Here is a 16495-nt window from a genome sequence, read left to right as displayed (position 1 = left end):
AGGTAGGTAGCAACCTGTTTTCTCTGAAAGGCCACTGGATGTGAGTTCAGTGGCAGCGGTTTGCATTGGAGAGGTTTACACAGCCCAGGAGGAAAGAGGTCCCAAAGTGTCAATGCATACTCTAAAACCACAACCTCAAATCCAAACCAAAATCCCCGTTCAAAGCTGTACAGTCTGTGTGAGAGATTTATGCATGAAATGATGGAGAAGTGTTTAATGAGTATATGTGGTGAAGCAGAATAAATATTGTTCGTGTGTGAATGGCAAAGCTGAGGCACTTGCATGAGCACTTGTGAGAGCACTGTAGCACAAGCCTCCTCGGCTCGCAGCCCCTGGGCTAGAACTGACCTGCTGGCAAGTCTGAACAAATTGTCTTCTGTCTTCCTCTTTCATGCCTAGAGAAAGGCCGGGTGAGCAAGGGGAGCAGAAATAGGACCTGGGGATTGTGCACATGGTGGATGCTATAACCAGTACTTGCCATGGGTCCAGCAGGTGCACAGAGTTCTGCATGAAGGCGAAATGAACGCAGGATGGGAGCTGCTGTTAATTAAATCTCTGATGGCTATTTGTGTAAAGAGGAAATGGAAATAATGCTGTTAGTTTCCTAGGGAGGAGCTGATGAATGCCAAAGAGATCCACCAGAGAGAGGAACTTCTGAGAACAGGTCTCAGACTTCACATTCTCTTAGCAAAGGGGCACAGAAGGATCCTGGGACATGAAAGGAAGAATGGGAAGGATGGGGGATAGCTCAGCTTTGTGCATAATGATGCTGAGTCCCAGTACTCTGACTGATGAGAGCAGACTTAGCTGCCGGCCTGTTCCTCTGTTTTATCTTCATTATGCTCTTTACGGCTAGGTATATATTGTTAAGCACTAGAGTGGCATGTTTGAGCAGGTATTTATTAGAACATTGCAAATCAAATCTTGAAGATCATGAAAATCTCTCAAAGCTCACAGTGATCCTTTTCTTTGAGCATTTTCTACTGTTTACTCTTTAGTCTCACTTGTCCACCTCTTCCTTGTCTGTAAGTGGAAACATTCAAACTGCCTGCATTGTAGTAGAGTCTACCAAGAAATATACTATCAGAGAATAGGTATGGGTTTGTAAGAATTGTTTGTCAGAATTTTTTGCATGGGACCTAACCATTGTATGGTACACAAAATTTCCATGTACTGTCATGTGCATATGAAAAGCGCCAAGGACATAAATCTTCACAGAAGCTTCTTCTGATGCAGCTTTGTCAACTAACAGTAAATGGCAGAAGCCAAACTTACGTATACAAGTAGATCCATGAACTGCTTCCCCTTTTGTATAACCTCTAAAGTGAGACATGGCTTCAGCTTTATTTTCCGGCTTCCAGAGCTTTTGTAGTCCTTTGTGTTGTGCTAGTCTGTTGTGCTAGTAACTGGGGAAGTGCCGGGAATGCAATCGGTATTACTAGACCTAAGGGGACAGCCGCTGTGAGCTCCTCATCTTGGAATGGGAGAGGGCTAGGTTAAGGAGAACTATTTGCAAGCATTTTTATTCTAGTCTTTTGTGTGAACTTTCACCTGCTGTTTCTTCCAGAATATAAATAAATAGATCTCTTTTTTTTTTTTTCTGTGATAAACTGGCCTCACAGGTCCAGTAAAGAAAGGAGTGACTATTCATCCACAACTAAAATGAATTTAATTTCAAGCATGTGTAAAGGTGATATGAAGGCTGGAAAAACACTCAACAGAAATATGAAAACATACTTAATTAGCAGCACTTAATATACCATATGCTATCTGAGAATAGTGGAAAAATAAGTGTTTTCAACTATAGAACGTTTTTATCAGCTTGTCACCTTTCTCTGGCAAGCCCAATCAGGAGTTTTAAACCCATCCCCATGTCCACCAAAACAAACCAAAACACCTTTATTCTTCTCTATCCCCATGTCTAGATAGTTCAGTTGTGTGGTGTCCCATGTCTGCCAAGAACTTTCACAGAACTGGGATCAGAAAAGCCTGTGCTCTGGCAATAGTCACAAAAATACGTTCTGTTAAATAAGCATAAATGCACTACTTCAGAATTCTGAACTTAAGAACCACAATAGATGTGATTTTTATGCAAACGCATCTCTCTTCAGGGCACTGAACCTGTGCATAAATGCTGCATGTGTATGTGCATATGTGCAAAATGAATATGAATTTATATGAATCCACAGATTTGAGTTGGGTAAATTCTGAAAATGTATGTATAACAAGCATCTCAAGAACTGAAATTGAGTAATTTGAATCTCAGAAATATGGATAGAAGCAAAGATAAGTTTCTATACCCAAAATATCCAGAATCAGTGAAAATCTGACTCTCTAAGCTTGCTGTTTACTTACATGTTACTATCAAGGTATACTATAGCTGTTATATTTCATACTTTTCTGAAGGTAAGATACTGTATCTCTGAACTTAAAAGTCACTCTAATTGAATTATTACTGAATACAATATTACTCTTATTGTTATATGATGTTACAAAAAGCTCCTATTTCTAGGATAATTCCTGAAGTCACTGAAAGTTTTAAAGGAGTAAAAATTATAAAAGTCATAGATCTCTACTGTTCAATGCAGTTCAACATGAAATCTGCTGTTAGCGCAGCACACCAAAGTGCTACCATCTCTTTTGTACAAAAAATAAAATTTTTATATATGTATATTGCTATTGTGGATATTTAATGTTTAAATGTTCTATCACTATTTCCTTCTCCAGGTACCGTATTCGGCAATGGTAAAACTTCAGATTACCTGCTCCTGGGAAACACTGTGTACACTGTAAGTCTTGCTGCAGCTATCTAAGTGCGCTATCAGCTGACTGTCTATATTGGCTTTATCTTTAACTCTTAAATAAGAGATGTGGTTTTATTATTATTTATAATGCTCTACTTAGAGTACAAGAATAAGAAATGGTGCTTTAATGACTCTTTGAGATGCTTTGAAGTGCATTTTGCGTTCTAATTCCAGTCTTTAAAACAAAGCAGTTTAATAAAAGATGCAGAAGATACATCTGTCCTTTACTGGAGACTGTCTGTTTTTTAAATAATGGGAATTGTAATTCCCTAATTATCATGCTCATTAATTTAAGGTAAGTTTCTGCATTGGAGGAATCCCAGGTTATTGGATATGGAACTGGTTTGTGGACTTATGAAGATACAATTCTGTTCTTCCTCTCAATTTATCCTGGGGCCTTGAAAGAGAGATAGAGACACATGGAACCAGGGTTTGTGGGATGCCCACATCAGTTTGGAGAGAACCAGACTGCCAGAATTACACCTGACCCACACTTAACAGTAACCTCCTGTTGCTCTCATAGCTATTAGTCACTATTGTGGGGGTTTTTTTTCTTCTAGTCTTTTATCTCCTAGAATAAATTAATGAAGTTAAATATCTGTTTCTCACTTGCTAGGGACCTTAAAGATCATCTTGTTCCAACCCCCCTGCCCTGGGCAGGGACACCTCCCACTAGACCAGGCTGCTCAAAGCCCCATCCAGCCTGGCCTTGAACACTTCCAGGGATGGGGCATCCACAGCTTCTCTGGGCAACCTGTTCCAGTGTCTCGCCACCCTTACAGTAAAGAATTTCTTCCTAATATCTAATCTAAACCAACCCTCTTTTTGTTTCAAACCGTTACCCTTCATCCTATCACTACACTCCCTGATGGAGTCCCTCCCCATCTTTCCTGTAGGGCCCCTTTAGGTACTGAAAGGCTGTGACAAGGTCTCCCTGGAGCCTTCTCTTCTCCAGGCTGAACAACCCCAGCTCTCTTAGCCTTTTTTCATAGGAGAGGTGCTCCTTCTGATTATTTTTATGGCCCTCCTCTAAACTCTCTCCAGCAGATCGATGTCCTTCTTATGTTGGGGGCCCCAGAGCTGGACGCAGTACTCCAGGTGGGGTCTCACCAGAGCGGAGCAGAGGGGCAGAATCCCCTCTCTCGCCCTGCTGGCCACGCTGCTTTTGTTGCAGCCCAGGATGCAGTTGACTTTCTGGGCTGTGAGCGCACATTGACGGGTCATGTTGAGCTTCTCATCCACCAACACCCCCAAGTCCTTCTCCTCAGGGCTACTGTCAATCGATTCTCTGCCCAGCCTGTATTTGTGCTTGGAATTGCCCTGACCCACGTGCAGTACCTTGCACTGGGTCATGTTGAACTTCATCAATGTTACCCAATAGATGAGTTTTCCAAGATCTCTCTTAGAAGCAAAATTGCGCACGTGCATACTCTTCTCTGTTCTTCAACGTTAAGAGTTCGATTAATTTTTCAACTCTCTGTTGTTGGCAAAAAAAAAGAAAAAGAAATTAATTCTTCCATCAAAATAAGGGGGCGTTAATACAAACAGAAAGTCACATCAGAATTTATTTCCTTAGGGAATAGGGAAACATCATAACTGAAATAAAGGGAAAGTAGTATAGAATATGTTGTAGTTCTTTGAGAATGTAGCTACTGTCAACATCTCCTGTGTACGAGAGAACATTTTGAATAGTGTTTTCTGCTCAACCAACCAGACAGGGTAAAGAGCATAAAGTACTGAGTGAGCACAGCCCATTCTGTGTATTTCCTACTGCTGTGGCAGTTAAAATAAAATTTCTTCTGCCAGTCTGTACATGGACTTTAAAATTATTCTTTCTGGCACATTGAAAAATCGTTTGTTCACACATTCTCTTAGAAGTGTATTTGCTCTACACTTCCCTTTCCCTGTTCCAAAGGACAAGCACAGCATGTTTTGTCAGCGGTGGTTACATATGGTCATGCAATCTATCATATGATGAACTCATCTCCATTAGGGATGGATGGAATATCCTGGGTAAGTGTTTTCTGTGCAAGTCTTAATAAAATTAAGATGTAAGGTCACAGTCGTTACCGTAGCTCAGTCCTGACAGAAGTAGTTCAACTGACCCAGGTCTATTTGTATTATGATCTCATAACACCGAGCAGTGTTTAGAAGTCAGTCATTTATGTGAATGTCACTGCTTCCCCCAGTATTGATAAATGCTTCATAAGAGTATCCACCAGAACCTCCTGTTGTTCTAAGTGAAACAGGCTCTTCTTGGGGAGAGGTTTTCTGCACTGGGTTTTCACCCTATCTACAAGTGTTTCATTGTTTACTGCACTTAGAAGTTGCAACCTTTCTCAGTACAGCTGAAGCTTATTTTATGAACTATATGTATGTTATGTGTGTATACGTGTGTGTGTGTGTGTGTATATATATACACACACATGAGTTACATAACTTCACCTATCCTAGTACCTAAACCAAGTTTTCTCGTAGCATCTCCTTTTCTGTGATTGCTCTAAAAGTATCCTTTGTGTTGCCCATCATTTTGTGGAGTGAGTTAGCACTGTACATGTTAAACACAATTATTAAACATACTGCTGCAGTCAACAGCTGAAGTTCATTCCTGAAGTGATCTCAGAACTTCATCCTACTCAGTCTCTGCTCCGTGCTTCATTACAAAAGAAGGACTTGGCTTCCAGGACTTCCAGACTTGGCACCAGGAGAAAACAAGTTACATGCTGTATTAAGAGTTACTGGATTACACTAGGTCCTGTGGAGCCGAATGTTCGAAAAGTGCTGTCGTTTAGATTGTCGCCTGTGAGTTGATGGATAAGTCTTGAAATCTTACGGTTCTGCAGAACATCTGAGTATCATCTGTGACATCAGCTGACTCAAAAACATCAAAGACAGATTTGCAGCAATGTTTTCCACCACCTTCAGAAATTAGTTAATTTCTGATAACTTTCAGTATAGTAACCTGGAGCTGCTCATTACTGTTTGTCAAGCTGTACCCATAAATGATAAAACAGAGGTCACAGTGTAATTGTTCTATCACCTTCTGCAACGAGTTTTCAACAAGGAGACCTGAAACTTCACCATCTTGAGAGGCTAATTGCTTGACCTGCAGAATGGCCAAGAATTTCCCAAGAAAACATTATTTCACCATTAAATAAGTCTAGACAACCTGCTTTTTCATTTGTTCTCCAGATTCTCTACTTTCCCTCACTTCAAATTGAAAATCTGGGGAGGGATGGGGGTTGCAATTGATGTATTCCTGCTCTTGCACAGGAATTCAAGGAGGTCTGGAGTACACATGAAGATCTGAGAGACTTTCAAAATTGGGGGGTGAGGGTGGATTTTGAAGATTTAAAAAAAAAAAAAAAAAATCTGTACGTGTGAAGTGATGTGCACTGACAGTTGTCAGTCATTGTCTTGAAATACCAAAATCAAAAAGCTAAGGTACTTATTCTTCCCACTTCTTTTCATCTGTTTTTAGGAAGTCTACATTCATCTCTTGTGCAAAAATCAATAGCAAAAGGATTCAGAAATTAATACAGTTTCTTTGGATCTACAAAGCTGGGAATGTGCACTGATTCATATCATGTCCTGGAATTATTTCTTCAAACATAAATTTCAAATAAGACTAGAGTGCCATGAAAATATTTGTGTGAGCGTTCTTGAGAGGTCTTTTTAAAAGAAGCTCAGTGCTTTATACAGAATTCCAGTTTCATTTCTTGTTTCCTGTGTAGGATTCAGTGAGCTATTGTTAGTTTGGATCAAGGGGAGGAGGGAGAAATAAAACCCAAATACTTCAGTAAGCCACTGTGCGTAGTTGGTAGCTTTGTGAGGGGAATCAGTTTAGATGCAAGGAGGGTGTATATTCACGTAGTCTGTGTCTCCTTTTGTAGAGACCTGCAGTGTTTGTTTTGTGTATTCATTTTGTCTGTGCAATGAGAATTACTGATCTGATCCTAAAGAAGGATGTTTTTCTTACGACTGACTCAAAAGTAGCAAGCAAGTGTACTAGATGAGAAGTATTTTTTTTTTTTGGCCAGAATTTATTTTTTTCACTCATCCAAATACAGCACCAGAACTGGATAGAATAAGTAAATTATAACACTCATCATGGTCCTTAATTTTCTTCTGATTAGATTTCACACATGTTTTAGATAATGGAATTGTGGCTGGCACTGGGATTTTTTTTGTCCTTAATGCAGCAATAGTTGAAATAGGAGATTCCAGAATTACAAGCATAAACTTACAGCTAGGTTGAAAGCTTTCTGGCAGGATTTGTATCCTTCTGTGCACCAGACATAGTGAAAGACTTGTCAAATATATTTAACCAGTTATTTTCAACTTCTGATTGAAGTAAATTTCTTCTGAGTTTCTGAGGCTCCTTGAAGTTCAACCACAGACAAACTTACTTTACATCATTGCTGCCAACCTGGTCAACAAACAAGTTTAAACTACAGCTGTTACAGTTGGAGTTTGGTCTTTGTGACTCAGTTTTTCAAGTCTCATGTTCTTCAGATCGCATATAAAGCAAAACTTGTGATACATGTTCACACGAGTTACAAAACGTAATAACTATTTCTTTGCTAAACAGCACACTTGTTTGTGTGAATTTCAAGGGAAGGAGATAAACAGTTTTCCTGAATCAACTAGTTCTTGCTGTGGGATTATAAACTTTCTACTTCTGCTCATCTCTAAATTAAAGTGGAGTATATCCTACAGGACAATAACATGACATTTTCAGTGACTGCTCTATAAAGAGAGTAAATATAAGAACAGAGTAAAAAATGAGAGGGAAGAATGAAAATGACATAAGACTCATTCAATCTGTTATTTTGTATGCAGAACATAGGTCTTGGGCTGCCAACATTTAACTCTTTGGCTTTTTAGGGTTGTGCAAAGGTCATTCAATTACTAACAAAGTACTAATGACGTAAACAAAACCTTTTTCTTTCCCCTCCCCCTTTTTTTTTCAGACAGACTAGTGTAAGCTTGATCAATTGCAAGTTTTCAGCCCAGCATCTAGATCTTCTAAATCTGTCTTCATGTAGAAAGTAGTAGTCATCCTCCCCATAACTAGGGGGACTGCCGTCTCTACTGAAGTGGACTCCACTTCTCACAACCCTTTCTGTGTAAGCAAAATACCATCAGGAAAGAAGGTTATGACTCAGTAAGAGCCAGACTTGCAGAGTTCCAGGAGGCAAGGGAAATGTTTAAGACTTCTAATACAAAAGGAGAGTTTTCCAAATCAAATGAGTGGAGATTATTAATGGAAGCTAATCGTTCTCAGTGTTCAATTACTAGGTTATTACTGGAATGTATGTTTAAATCATCTAGTAGCATTTTGCTGTGGTCATTTTGAAGGGGCACTTAAACTTCAGATCTAAGCGCACACACTTACCAAAAAAAAGAGGAAAAATACAGCTAGCTGTGGTCTGGAAGAATTTCACTTTGGGGCCGCTGTATTTTTGGGGAGGAGATTCTATTGAAGCGGAAGGGCTTTTCCATAGCTTCTGCAGGTCCATAGAAATGATTGCTTTCTGCGTTATGAACTTTGGTTTGGATCCTATTGCACAGCTAGGTCCACTGACACACACAGTACTTTGTTGAGTATTATTAAGGAGCTCACATTTAAATTTAAGAGACTGATTATCCTTTCCCTTATTTCATTTGTGCAAGTAAACAAGAAGTATGAAAACCATTAAACTTTTTCTTCTGTTCTTCTGAAATTTTAACAAAACTAACCAATTCTGTATGTTAAGTAAGATTCCCATGTTAAATAAGAACCCTCTCTATCTTTCTTCTTTTTTTAAGTTTGTGGTTCTGACTGTGTGTTTGAAGGCTGGACTAGAGACCTCATATTGGACTTTGGTAAGCAAATGACTTTGCCATATTCTCAAATGTTCTATAAATTAGAGTGGGTGAATAATTGTATTATTTTCTTCTTATTTATTATATTAGGCCCTTACAGTTTTTCAGCCTGCCCCACAGTATCAAACTAAACTCTGGATACTGTGTGGAAAGACAGAATATCCACGTATAAAAAATGATGTTGAATATTGAAAAGGAGGACATTGGGATAAGGCTTAAAGTAATCTTTAAACTAGAAAAATCAAGTTACTTGAACTGATTATAATTGAACTTAAATTGGCTTAAATGCAGTAATATTGATGCTGAAAGTATTGTCTTTCTTTAAGGAATAGCTAACTGAAGTAGCCAAGTTAAATTACTACGAGGCACGGAAAATTCATCCAATATGTCAGAATGACACTCTAAATACTAAGTAGCAAAAATCTTTTTTTATGTCATAATACATCTGTGATGATTGTACTGTTTTCTTTTTTTGTTTTAACAGTTCAGCCATATAGCTATCTGGGGCAGCATAGCACTTTGGGTAGTGTTTTTTGGGATCTACTCTTCTTTGTGGCCAGTCATTCCTATGGCACCTGATATGTCAGGAGAGGTAAAAGTATATTTTAACTAATATTCAAATGTGCGCAATGAATATTCTTGCAGTCTTTAGTACAGTTATAGTCTGTGTTGGATCCTTCTGCTAACTAGAGGTGCATAAGAGGGTTGCTTCTTCTATACCTTCAATGTGGTAGCCATGTTTATATAAAACAGAATGAATTTTTACTCTTGTGAAAATGGAGCTCAACTAACAGGCTGTGATTATGTGGTCTAGTAAGGAAGAATAGACAGGTAAGCTGCTTTGCAGTTCTTTAGTAAGTTTTAATTTTCTAGAGAGAAGTCTTAACAAATTCAGAACTCAGAATTACAATGCTTATTTGGCTGGAGTTTTTTTATAATGAGGTAGCACAAGTAGTGCATTGGTTAAGGCTTTTTTCCTCTTCAATTTTACAAATTTGGTAAGTATTTGAATCTGTAAAATGCCTCAAAAAAATGGAGGTGCCGTATCATTGCATGAGCAGCTGCTTGTCCTGCAGACTTCTCCTTTTCTATTAATGTTCTGCTTGGAACGCACTATTGTACTCTATCTTTCATCTTTTGACAGAAGGTACTGCTTTTTCTTTCATTTATTATCCCGTTTGTGTAAACCTGCTCTGAATATTGCAAATGCGACTGAATCCATAAAAGAAGCTTAATTGCTGCCTGTGCTGATCAAACTGGGACTTCGGTCCCAAATTCTCAAAACCACTCAGTTCCTGAAACGTCTTTTCATACATACAAGTTTTGTATTAATTTCCCAAACACTAATGTCTGCTTCTGGGCATGGCCTGTACCTCCTGAGCTGAGAAGTTTGGTGCGCAGTCTCAGTGGGAATCAGAAACTGAGAATATCTGCTTGTTTCAGAAGGATACTCTTCTAATGGTTCTCAAAGCGTATCAACTAAATCAAGCCTTACACCAGTAAAAGAGTGCGTGCCTTTAACTCCACTTCTGTGATATAATTCAGCAGTGTAAAAACTCATGCAGCATGTGGGAAATTTAGGTGCATCTCTCTCCTTCATTTCGAGGTAATTCAGACCCACAAATCTCACCTCCTGCATATAAGCAGTTATGGGAAAATTAGTATATAGGTGTTTATATAACTGTGACATCTTAATGGAAAGCACAAGGAATTAACTTAAGTACTTGGGCACCTAAGAAAAAAATGAATCTGAAATTACACAATTTCTTGCTGATTTTCCTCTCTATTATAACCGCCTACCCATGTATATATGTAGTTTTTATGTATTAACATGTTGCCTCCACTACTCAAAATTAATTATGTACATTGTACTAAATTAAAGTAATTGAAGCTATCATACTTCTGCATTTTTTAAATGTACTGTATTTTATAGAAGAAATATAATTTTTTTTAATTTGTTGTTTTTAGAGATTTTCTAAAAGCTTTATACATTGTTCTTTAAGAGAAGAACTTTATAGCAATAAGCACAGTGGGAGCAGCAGGCTGTGTTATACTTGGTATGACGTAAAAGTGACTACTGCACTGTTGAAATAACTGAATATTTTACTTAGTACATGTTCAGTCTCTGAAATTTTTGTGAGCGAAAGATATGTTTGAAGGGAGTGTAATTCCTATGAACTTGGAAAAACAGTTGTTTGTAAAGAGGTGTAGCTGTCAACAAAAATAAATACTCGTGGGGTTTGAATTCAACGCGACACCAAAGTAGTCTGACTTACGAACCCAAAATTTATTTGTTTATTTATTTATTGTGATAAAACTGTATCTGTACTTGAAACAGCTGATCTTATTTTACTAGTGTGTTTGCTTATGCACCTGTATAGTAGCCTTAGATGTGTGTAGGTTCATGCAGTTGTTTGGAGGGTATTGTTGGGTGATGTCACGCTTGGTTTTGTTTTCTTTCAAAGAATGTAGTTAGAAGTCTGTAACATCAGAATAAAGTCTCCTAAACATCTCATAGACCATAAAAGCTTATTTTAAAAGCTTTGGTCTGTCTGTTTGAGCTCTACTGTCTGTGGCTAAAAGTCCTGTCAACGAATACTGCAGCTCAGATTGAAAGCAGGATTTTGTTATGCTCTCCTGGAAGCCCCCCTGGCTGACCGGGTGGTCTCTGGCAGGGCAGGATTCACTGGGTTTCTCTGAAGCAAGTCCAGGCCTTCCATAAGTATTCAAACTGAAAGATTCACAAATTCAACTGTGGAAAAGATTGTGGTGTGATAGAAACAAATCCATATGGACATCTCTGCTTGCCTGTGCAAATACTACTTGTCTAATTTCTTCAAATGTGCGAGTCAGACTTGAAGACTTTATCCAAGTACATTTGGCAGAAATTAAATGAACAAGTCAAAAGCTGACCTCTACTTCTGAAGCTTTTTGTCTGTTTTACCTTGGCTTGATCTGATAAATTATGCTGAAGGGGATTTTTCAGGGGTGTTTTTTTCGAATGTGTTCATTAAAAATGCCCCTTTTTAATAAACTGTAGATTTATAAGGAGATTGAACCAACTATAATCCTTAAAAAGTTTAAATGTATTCTCTTTCAGCTCCTTAGCGCTGGTAACGAGAGTTCTACGTTACTAGGTTTATAGTCTCACCAGTCAGTGTTCTTGATACAATATTCATCCAGCCATTCAGTCCTAACTAGATGATGATACCCGTCTTCTACAAACATCTGTTTCATGACTTTTTTTAGACAGAAAAGAACGTACTGAAACACTCCTAAGGATTCCATCTAACTTCTTCATATTCATGTCATGAAAATAATAAGGTCCTTGCTGCTTATTGCTGGTTCTGTTCCAAGAAAGTAAAATACTTAATAATCTTGAAGGGGAGAGAAAAAGCATATGGAGCTTATGGAAAACTCATTCATTGGATGCAGAGGAAAGGTTTCATCTAAATATTTCGAAACTCTTATGTTGGAGCACCAAAGCTAGCAGCCCGAAGTTAAATCATAAGAATTGTTGGTTTGTGTTCATCTCTTAGTATCAAAGCTTCACTTACTGAACAAGTACGTCACATATTTTTGCAAGTTTTCCCTACTTTGCACACTAATTTTGTTTCCATCATTTTGTGTATCATTCCAATTGTAGAGAAGATAACTGAAGTTGGCTTTTACGTATGTGTTGCTCTATGTTAGTAATACAGAAGGAAAGATTACAGAACGCTGTGTTCTAAAAGAAAATTTAGTGAAAAGAAAAATGATGACTTTCTGACAGAGTGCCAGCAGTTTTGTTCATTATGTAGGCCACTCCCCTCCTTCTTCTTTGACATGTTCCTAATACTATAATCAAGTGTATTTTTCTTTCTCTCTCTTCTGCTCTGAATTTTACCAAAAAAGCCAAAGACACCTTTGATCCAAAATGCCCTGTTGATCTAGAATGCTGAGGCACTTCTGCCATCAAGATCTTTGGTTTCTGGTCTTTCACGATTGCTACTCCCACACTGGACCAACTTCTCCCAACTGTAGAGTACTGTTCCTCACCATGTGGGAACTAGATGGTACTCCCACATCCTGTAAACAGTGGTAGCTAGGCTGCCAAGTAAGTAGTGCAGCAGAAGGGTTGAAAGGTGTGACTTCTGGCTCACAGAAGCAGAGGTATCCTGGCACAAGTGTTCTCCTGGTATGAGTAACTGATAGTTACATAGCTGATATCTGTTAGGGACTGGCAACAGGCATCTGGTTGATAGTAGCTTTAGATAGATAGATGTTTCGTTAGTAAAATTCCGATAAAACCTTTAGAATCGACATTCAAACAAGAAACCAGTTACATTTTGTCAGCCTTAAAACAGTTTCTATTCCAGTTTTTCTGCAGACACAGGCTAGAAGGAAAAATGGATGGAAAATGGGAGAGAAGCAACAGGATTTATGGAGCAGAAGAAAGTGGAAAAATAGGCCGTGAAACTGAAGAAAGATATGCGATACAAAAGGGGTGTGATAACCTCAGTAGTTAACCATATAGTATCTATGGCTAGTTCAGGTACTGGAGCAGATGAACTTTAAGTTACGAGTCTTTTAGTAGTCTGAAACAAGACTTACAATTTTTATCATTAATTACGCTGAAGTTATTCTTTACTTTCATATTATTTTTGTTTGTACTTTAGACTCATTCATTGAAAATTTTTTTTCTTGAGTTTATTCTAAGAATTGGGGACTATATTCTAGTCTTAGAGATCCTAAAATACTAGGAGTTCAAGTTTTATCTGCTTATAGCAAAGTATTAAAATACCTTTTCTACCAGGAGGATTTTAGTCGTACTAGCAAAACGTGATTTCTGTTGGAGGGAACTTGATGCACAGTGTGTGAGAGAGAAATGTGGAAGACATTTCCAAAATTTTCAGTGATTTTTATAACAACTTTGCAGTCTCAACATAGGCTTTATTACAGTACAGTGTTTATCGGCAGTGATGGTTATTCCTCTATTTATTGTCTGTCACTGCTGTCTAGAGTGGAAGCATCTGAACAACTATCTTTGCAGGTTAATTTTCTTAATATTTTACCTCTTAAAGTTGTGTTTTTAAGTATAGATGCATAAGAAAGGAAAAAGAAATACTTCTTTGTAGGCATTTTTTGGTTAGATTTAACATCATTATGGAGAAGTGAGTCATACCATGGGACAGCTGTTTTGACCAACTACATGAAACAAGCTCCATTTAATTTCAAAAAAGGTGCCACTACAGACTAGAAGAACATTTTCATTGCAGACCTGAGTAAATCAACTGCACGTATGTTGTTGTCTGCTACATTGATATAACTGAAGTTGATACTTCTCTTTTATGTGTAACATTAACAGAGTAAGTGACATATACTTTCAGTATTTTTTAAACAAATTATATTATTTTCTCAGTTTAAACCATGTGGAGTTTTTATAAATATATGAAAGTAAATGCCAAGTCTCTTCATGTTTGATATTTACTTTGTAGGTGGTAACTTTTTTTGAGACTCTCCAATACACACAAAACTGTTCTGTGATGTTGAACAAAATGCATTTTAAATCTGTGATCCAGTGGATTACAAGGAGGCGTTTCCTGTTGTCCATGTTTTGTCATGTTGTGCATTATACCCACTTGAAAGAAATACATGATGTTGTGATTAAACCGTTATATGTTTTTATGTCTGTGTAGTTCTCTTGCAATAATTGCATTAACTAATGAAGTCTCTGTAACTTACCATGCTCATTAGAGTAGCTGCCATTCGTGTGTCAGTAGGCCATAAAGCTGCTCAAACCTTTCAATTAATGCTTCCATCCTTGCAATTCAAAAAGCTAATTTTCTTTTTAATGCCACTTTAAAAAAAACAGATTGATTTTTAAAATTATAAAATAGATACATTTCTGGGTGGGTATGGTTACCTCTTTCTTGAATAAATATGGCTGTGATTTGAGTTGAAAACCAAATCGGGGAGGAGGGAAAAATAAGCCAACCTGTTGTATATTTCATACTGGTACAGCTCTTGACTCTTGGTTTTGTTACTGTTGTGTGCTCTGAGTTGTTAGGCCTTTTTTTTTTTTTTTTTTTTAATATGCCTACCTGATTAATAACTTAGCTTAAAATTATAACACTTACTGGAATAAGAAGTATGACATTGAGATTATAAACAAAAGTTCAGTATCTGAAGAAATTTTTAATTTATTGTGGTACTGTAGATAATGCACTGTAAAGTTCTCCAGAACACCATCTGTTTCTGCTCTGTCTGACCCAGGGGATCTATAAAACTACTGACGGAAATTGAAGTTAAGGAACGAGCATGTATTTTACAGAATTTTAGATCATTTGATTGAGGTTTGCAGAATCTTTGTGAAAAACAATAATACTCCTTGTTGGATGACTTAGCTGCACCACATAGGAAAGATGTATTAGAATATACTACGTTATCAGTATTAGTTTCTTAAATCTTGCTTCCCTCATTCTACATAACCTGCTTATATGGAATTGCGCTTGTTAAAATACTAGATATACATCCTTTAATCCCCTGATATTATTTTACACACTTTTACAAAAGTAGCTGTCCAGATACTTCAATCTCTAATGAACAGGCCTTATCTGGGGAGATATTTGTCTAAAGTCTGATCTGAAAGGGGGAATTTGTTTTAGTCTAGTGGAGAGCAAAGCCAATATTCAAGCTAGTATACAAAATCATTGAATGGTTGAGGTTGGAATGGACCTCTGGAGGTCACCTAGTCCAACACTCATGACACCTAGATAAAGTTGCCCAGGACCATATCCAGATGGCTTTTGAATATCGTCAGGAATGGGGCTCCACAGCCTCTGTGGCCAACCTGTGTCAGTGTTCAGTCACCCTCACAGTAAAAAAGTATTTCCTGATGTTCAGATGGAGCCTCCTATGTTTGCCTCTTGTCCTATCACAGGGCACCACTGGAAAGAGCCCAGCTTTTTCATCTTTATACCCTCTCTTCCGGAATCTGCCTCAATTTGTAAGATCCCCCCTGAGCCTTCTGTAGGCTAGATAGTCCAACTCTCTCAGCCTTTCCTCTTGTGTGAGAGCTGCTCCGGGCCCTTCATCATCTTCATGGCCCTTCATTGGACTTGCTCCAGTATGTCCATGTCTCTTGTACTGGGGAGAACTGGCACCTCTGCAGGTGTGACCTCGTCAGTGCTGAGGAGGGAGGACCTCCCTTGACTTCTGCTGCCCATACTTTGTCTAATGAAACCAAAGATACCATTCACCTGCTTTGCCGCCAGGGCACATTGCTGGCTCATGTTCAACCTGTTGTTCACCAGGACTCCCAAGTCCTTTTCTGCAAAGCTGCTTTCCAGCTGGGTGGCCCCAGGGTGTACTGGTGCAGGGGGTTGTTCTTCTCCAGGTGCAGGAGTTTGCACTTCTTGTTGAACTTTATGAGGTTCCTGTCAGTCTTTTAAGGTCTCTCTGGATGGCAACACAACCCTCTGGTGCATCTGCCACTTCTTCCAGATTTGTGTCATTAGCAAACTTCCTGAGGGTACACTCTGACCCATCATTTAGATCTTTAATGAAGGTGTTGAACAGGACTGGCCGCTGTATTGACCCCTGAGGTATGCTGTTAGTTACTGGCCTCCAGCTAGAGTTTGTGCCACTGATCACCACCCTCTGGACCTGGCCATTCAGCTAGCTTTCAGTCTACCTCACTGTCTGTTCATCCAGCCCATTCATCAGCAGCTTCTCTGTGAGGATCTTCTGATTTATGCCCTGCTGTGTTGTTCCTCCAGCTGTAAAAGGTGCTATTAATGGATATTTGTCTCCTGCGTTTTTAGAAGACAAGTGTTATTAAA

The 16495-nt window shown here is 38.4% G+C and overlaps 1 protein-coding gene across 3 annotated transcripts in view; it reads left to right on the top strand.

Annotated features, from left to right (window-relative positions):
• The window catches only part of ATP8A1 (ATPase phospholipid transporting 8A1), a 124877-nt gene that overhangs the window by 92566 nt on the left and 15816 nt on the right, over positions 1–16495 (top strand). For all 3 annotated transcript variants that reach the window (XM_063335568.1, XM_063335570.1, XM_063335569.1), the window contains 3 exons: positions 2728–2789; positions 8616–8672; positions 9157–9264. In XM_063335568.1, the coding sequence (XP_063191638.1) occupies positions 2728–2789; positions 8616–8672; positions 9157–9264 (227 nt within the window). The remainder of the gene's footprint in view (positions 1–2727; positions 2790–8615; positions 8673–9156; positions 9265–16495) is intronic.

Source organism: Chroicocephalus ridibundus, chromosome 5, assembly GCF_963924245.1.
Source record: "Chroicocephalus ridibundus chromosome 5, bChrRid1.1, whole genome shotgun sequence".
Taxonomy (NCBI): domain Eukaryota; kingdom Metazoa; phylum Chordata; class Aves; order Charadriiformes; family Laridae; genus Chroicocephalus; species Chroicocephalus ridibundus.
Note: the sequence above shows the minus strand (reverse complement) of the source record. Positions and strands in the feature narration are given on the sequence as shown.